Genomic DNA, 6,310 nt, shown 5'->3' on the forward strand with positions numbered 1-6,310 from the left:
CGTGAGCTAACTCACTTGCTTTTGAAAATTCTTGAAATTGAGGAGATGAATGTTGACTTGCGCTACCTTGACCTTTCTAGCTTATATTTGTATTTCATTTGATTAGCTTTCTCTTTGACCTGTTAAAAACTCCCTTGTGTGACTGGCCCAGTTAAAACCTTTAACATGATTATCACAACTATTATTTATAATTTATTTTTATTTGCTCATTTATTTATTTATTTCATTGTTGCGTGTGTGTGTGTGCGTGTGTGTGTGTGTGCGTGTGTGTGTGTGAGTGTGTCTGTGTGTGTGTATGTGTGAGAGCCTATACAGTGTCTGTTTAGGTAGCCCGCCTAGAATAGCTTTGCTAACTGCCGGCTACAAAAGCCTTTATTTCTTTAGTTTAAAAAAAAAAAATAAAGTCAATTTGAGTTTTTTTTTTTTGAGTTTTTTTGCACGCTAACCATTTCTTAACTGAACTGTGAAGACTAAAATTGATGAGGATCAATAAAAAAATGAAAACTTCAGTTTAAAACCGGGGCATAACAATCCAAGTACTAGATACTAACCAATAACAAAAGAAAAGTGACGTAGAAAAGAAGGTACAATCCAACTAGAATATACGTTACGCGGTATTTCAGACTGAAAAACAACAGAGAAAATGACAGCGGAGAAGCATTAGAGCGACAAGCAAAGATCTGGAACAAATAGCACATTTAGAATCAACGAAACCCAACCGATTGTCCAGCAAGAACAGGGCTCCAAGCTTACAAATTTCAAAGTTGGCCTGCTATTTGATATAATTTTTCGAGAATTTTCAAAACAGTGTGGGATAAAAAAGGCTATTTTGGGCAAATAATTCGCAATAAGGGGACTTCTCTTAAGTTTACTTGGAAGTTAATATTACGCAAGTCGTAAATGAGATTGGTATTAATATCATAGAGATGGGTCAAATCAAAACTCACCACATACTCTGAGACAAAAAAACGATATTGATCCCTATAACTACAACGGATAAAAACCACGCTACACCTTGCATCACCCCAGGGATGAAAACAACGGAATAACAATTAAATGGATGTTAATGAAAAACTAGAAGAGCCAAAAAGAAATACAGTCCAAATGGTATCCAATGATAAAAGTCGCTAAATGTCTTATTCTATGCTCTCAGTTTGTTTGTTTGTGACGAACGAGAGAAAAAGTGACGCATTTCCGTGCGCTTTTTCCCTAATTACCTCCACAAACCAAGAACCCGCAAAGCTTAATTTAAAAAAAGGATTGGCTATAATTGTTCTCATTTAAAACGCTGGTACAAGGCGTTGAAAGGTTAACCACACTAAGGCCGAATTACCTGCCACATATTTTCCCTTCAATTACTTACGAGAACTCAGAGTTTCATCAAAGTAACACCCTCCGGATGATAGGCTTGTCTCACCACCTCGTGCTGGATAGTGTACTGAGAACAATTTTTGCGCCCCACGTGACACTTACAAGTAAATTTTCCACAGCATTTATTAACGAATTGCCCTCAAGGCCGCGCTCTAGATTAGACCCTACGGGATCTTTTACACTGTGGAAATGGTACAGCATGGTATTCACCAACGCACAGAAACAATACAACTTTCAGACAGCTTAGCTTACCTTCCATTCTTAAACGTTCCCATAATGGCTTTATATCCCGTAAAATGCAACACAGGAATCAGAGCAAAAGGGAGCTGGCAAGATAACAGAAAGTCCTCAGCTTAACAAAGTTCACGAGCGTCATTCGATAGTTGGAAACATTTTTGACTCCCATCGGTGCTTCTACTGATGAAAAGCTTCCTGTTCTGCGATTTACTCATCAGAAACCTAGATGCTGAATCACTTTCTTTTTTCTCCAAACCAAACAAAAGTTGCTACCGGAACCACGTCGCAGTTCAAACATTTCATCCCTAAGATCGCAAAAGAAGTTCTCTTTATTATCTGCCTCACAATTCTTATGATATTACTTCGGAAAATTTGATATTGGATCAACTAATAAATCCCTATTGATATTTGTCTTTATTCTCATCACTAGTCTGCATCATACTGTACTGATAATGTAAGGAGAAATTCTGTCTTAGTCACTCAGTGGCAGTTCAAGGGTTAAACATGGTTTTTCGGACCCTTGTGTTTTCAATTGTAGTGAAGTTCTTTTCCATCCGTAAGCATCCTTGACGTAGGTTTTCTACTCTGACAAAGCAACAATTTAAAGGTTTCCTTCATGGTAATATTGATTATATCGCAAATGCGGCTCGAAACTATCTCAGCCACAACTTACCTGCAAACTCTGTAGCACATTAAGGAAATCATCCATTCCAGTCAGATCCTGGACTCCTTCCTTAAAAGCCACAATAAGGGTTGGAGCAATTGCGATCGATCTGGTAAAAAGCACTCGCTTCCATCTTGCCCAAGAGATCTTCAAGAATCCCTGCAGTGCATAAATCAAATCGAAAGATTTTCTCTTCTCAAAGAATTATCAACAATCGTTGACATGCGGGTAAGCACAAGTTATTCCAAGTTTAATGTGGTAAAAATCGCTTCCTACCTCCATAGCAAACTGGAAAAAAAAATGATGCCATTAGCTTTCAGCAAAAGAAGGCGAGAGCAAATTCAACGAAAAAGCCCTTAAGATAAGTTCCAATTGAAGGTCCAAAGCCATTCAAGGAATCGTTTGGTTTTTCTTGACTTCGCCATGTGATTGGTTGAAAAAACTGACGCCAACCCCACAACCAAACAGATTAACAAATAACACCTACTGCAACAGGGTCATTCGCCTTTTCCCGCGCTTAAAAGCAGTTTATTCGTTTAAACTTTCTTTGTGATAATTGATTGGCTCCTTGAGAAATTTTCTTCCCTGTGATTGTCAAAAGCGCAGTTATCCTAAATATGATCTATTTTTGGATCAAAAGGACGATATTTTTCGAGGATTGACCACATTGACGGTAACCTTTCTGAGCGCTTACTCTAACGCTCAAGAAACACGATGGACACTTTCACATTTCCTTTGTGCACCATGCTAAGCATAAAGCTCCAAAAACAAACAGACAAACTAACAAAACGCAAACGTGTTTTATTCTTTTATGAATCAAACGCTCGCACTCATAGTGCCTCCCGGTTAGCTCAGTTGGTTAGAGCGCCGGATTGTGTTGTGCGGGACGTCGAGGGTTCGTGCTCCGGCCGGACCGATACTCATGGTCTTAAAATAAGTGAGGAGAATTTGCGTCCTTTCTATAATCAAGTTATGGGTAGATATTCAAGTCTTCTCGGATAAGGACGAATAAACCGTAGGCCCCGTCTCCTGCAGGGTTAGGGGTAGGAGACGTTAATTTCTCACGCACGAGATTACTGTGTTGTGGATGTCCTCCCCAGGGGTGGGATGGGTGGGAATTGGCCCTGAAAAGCCCCTATGGGGAGTGGTCAACTAACGTATGTATGTATAGTAGAACTTTGACCAGCTACAAGAATTCCAATGCCCCAAATATGCAACGCTGCTTTTCCAAAAATGCATCCGAGAAAGACGCCCTGAAAAGATACACAGACAGGATTTTTAAAACGATCACTACTACACTGCAATAATTAACGACTTTTCACCGAACGAAGTGTGGGTGGCTCGTAGTGAAGTATTCAACCAGCCGCAATGCGTCGAAATAGATATGCACCGCTAGCCACCTATACTGAGGTGAATATATGTTTTAGAAAATATTCAATCATTGAGATAACATAGGACAAAAAGATGATTTTAACTCACTTATTCCTGAAATGATTGCAATATTTTCTGGCGCATACTCCACCCACGTTGCTCGGGGTGAATAACAAAGAATGGTCGGAGTTCAAGCGGCCAACAGAGCGCGCCTTCAACGCTATCCACTGTTTTGGTATAAACTATATAATCGCTACAATTAACTGCCTCAACTAATGTCTTACTTATTAGTACACCAATAGTTCTTACCCCTTTGAAAAGGTCTCCGTCGATGGCTATAGTTGATAAACATAGAGAAATAAGAGTTCGATATTTTCTGATTTTATAGATTAAATTTGACAGATCAATCAAGAAACACTTTCACCAAAAGTTTACCTAATGTTTGTACTTGAAAAATTAACAAAATTTTCCCAAGATTCTTACTTTAGGATCTCCGATCTTGTCCACATCAAATATTTCAGCTTGGCTTATGCTGTGTTCAAGGCATTTGTGATACTGAAAAGAAAGAGATTGTCAGAGTTTTCATTAAGAAATGTAGTAACACGAGAATATTGAAAGTAAAAGAGAAGGTACTCACAACAATATTAACCAGCTAAGTGATGAAAATAAAGAAAAGTGTCTGTTAGGGAGGGTGGGGTGTAAGTTGATCAAATACTAAATTCTCCAAACTAACAACATAAGAGTTGCAATACAGACAGTATGGAGAATTATCACTCAGATCTTGGGAATGAAAGGAATACGGGTTTGCTAATTATTTTTAGTGTAATTCGTACTTATTTCTTATTTTACGTTTTAATAACTTCTTTGTTCGTACTTTTTGTAAGTTTGTTAGCGTTTTCCTCGTCAGTTACACCTTTTTTGCACGTTTCTCATACCGCACGTTATTTTGCGCCCCTTTTGAAATAGGCCAGTTTCTTTTTACGCATGATCGCTTTTTTAAGTCAGTTTATCCACAGTCGCGCTCGGCACAGTTCTCTGTTTTGGAAATATTCCACTCATTCGCTATTGCAGTTGTCACTGTGGATATTTTTTCCATTTTGCTTGGCTTGTACTCTTTTTTCTGTTTATAATTTGTTCATCTTGGTTAACTTAGCTTTTATTCATAGCTTTAGTTTCAACCTACTGCTGCTGCCGAGTAACAAATAGACAAATTTCGCAGTTAGACGAAGAGTAACCAGCATCTAATTTCTCCTTACAATACCATTCCAAAATGAAACATTAAGGTCGCGAGAATAAAGGAAATGATCAACAACTAAAGAAGCTCCTGATTGTTAAACAAGCTCTCCTTGTCATGATCTTAGAAAATGTATAGAGAACAGTATGGAGAATATGAGTACTGATGCTGGGGTGAGTGGGGTTGACCTGTCACTGTGCTAAAAAAATCTGACTTACCACTTCTCCATACGTCCTTCTATAAAATGCCTACAAGTGAAAAAAAGAAAAAATGAGAATGAGACCTTCGATCCACAAGATGCCCTGCCTCTTTCCCTTTCTTCTAGTGTTTTGCTTTTCTCTTGCTTGTGCACTTGCCTAAATTGTTTGAGCCCTTCTTGCCCAATTCGGTAGGGACGTAAAACGAGGAATACTTGGTAATGTTTTTGATCAATCTCTGGAACAACCACTGGTAAAAACAAATAGCCTTACTCTAACAAATACTGCGACCACGAATATGTTAATGATTAATGCCACGAACAGTGCAATGGCTGGAAGGAAAAAAGAAAAGAGGAGAAGGTTACATATGATGATAAGGTATATTACTGTAAACAAGCAACTCCCACGGCTCCCACAGACATAGTCGGACTGAAACAGTGTTGAAATTAATCCAAAACTGGAATTGTTTTGATTGTGAGCTTGTACATGTATACAGCCTCAAAAAGCAAAACTAAGGCAATTTGATTGATTGAGAGGTTTTTTAGTCCTGCGGTGATCTTGTTGGTGTGGAACACTTCTATCACCTTAGAAATTTATCATAAGCAAAACTAGAGACCTTTTCGAAAAAGCAAACCCAGTGGAAAGGCTAAAATCATAATCAACGAAAGAGAACTAGTGTTAAAACTATTAAAAGCGCGGGAAAACGCGGCTGCAAAAGTCGCGATTGTTTTCAGTCTTGCTTGTGATTGGTTGAGATGACAGCTGTTACTAAGGATACTGACATGGTATTCATCTTTCATGCACGCCTCGATACGATTCTCAGACAATGCCGTAAGATGTATTCCATCACTAAAAAAATGAAATGATGGTAGAATATTGATGTCCCTTATTCCGTGGTTGAAAATATAAATCAATAATATAAAACATCGAATTAGGTGAATTTATTACCTGATTCAATGAAATAATCCATATCTGCTTTTTTCACTGCTTTGGGATTTTTCTTGTCTACTTCACGAGACTACAACAAAGAGAAAGAGGAAAAAAACGTTAACGATGAGCAATATTTCAAGAATTGTCACCAGACAAAGGTAATGGGTTCAAATCCTGGACATGCCTGAATTTTTTCAGGTCATATTTCCATTACCACATAAGTAGGATTCATTACTGCGAGGATCACTTTCATACATTTCAAAGAGACTGTTATTAATTGACTTTCATTGACTAAGTTGATGAGGT

At 38.1% G+C, this 6,310-nt stretch overlaps 1 protein-coding gene across 1 annotated transcript; it reads right to left on the reverse strand.

Annotated features, from left to right (window-relative positions):
* Window positions 1-441: 441 nt before the first annotated feature.
* Window positions 442-6,236, reverse strand: LOC148719162 (natural resistance-associated macrophage protein 2-like). The gene is made up of 11 exons (XM_088740072.1): window positions 6,219-6,236; window positions 6,023-6,092; window positions 5,348-5,406; window positions 5,096-5,125; window positions 4,127-4,198; window positions 3,430-3,525; window positions 2,549-2,560; window positions 2,282-2,431; window positions 1,624-1,697; window positions 948-955; window positions 442-470 (listed from the first exon to the last, which is right to left on the reverse strand). The coding sequence occupies exons 1-11, from the start codon at window positions 6,234-6,236 to the stop codon at window positions 442-444; spliced, it is 618 nt and encodes a 205-aa protein (XP_088596198.1).
* Between the last annotated feature and the right edge of the window lie 74 nt (window positions 6,237-6,310).

This window comes from Stylophora pistillata, chromosome 12 (assembly GCF_964205215.1).
Source record: "Stylophora pistillata chromosome 12, jaStyPist1.2, whole genome shotgun sequence".
Lineage (NCBI taxonomy): Eukaryota > Metazoa > Cnidaria > Anthozoa > Scleractinia > Pocilloporidae > Stylophora > Stylophora pistillata.

Bases quoted from the DNA above. Each gene is read 5' to 3' on its own strand.
- LOC148719162 (XM_088740072.1), bottom strand. The intron at 5,407-6,022 runs GTAATAAATTCA...TTTTCCTTCCAG, and splicing joins GGATTATTTCATTGAATCAG to CCATTGCACTGTTCGTGGCA. The intron at 1,698-2,281 runs GTAAGTTGTGGC...TTATCTTGCCAG, and splicing joins ATGTGCTACAGAGTTTGCAG to CTCCCTTTTGCTCTGATTCC.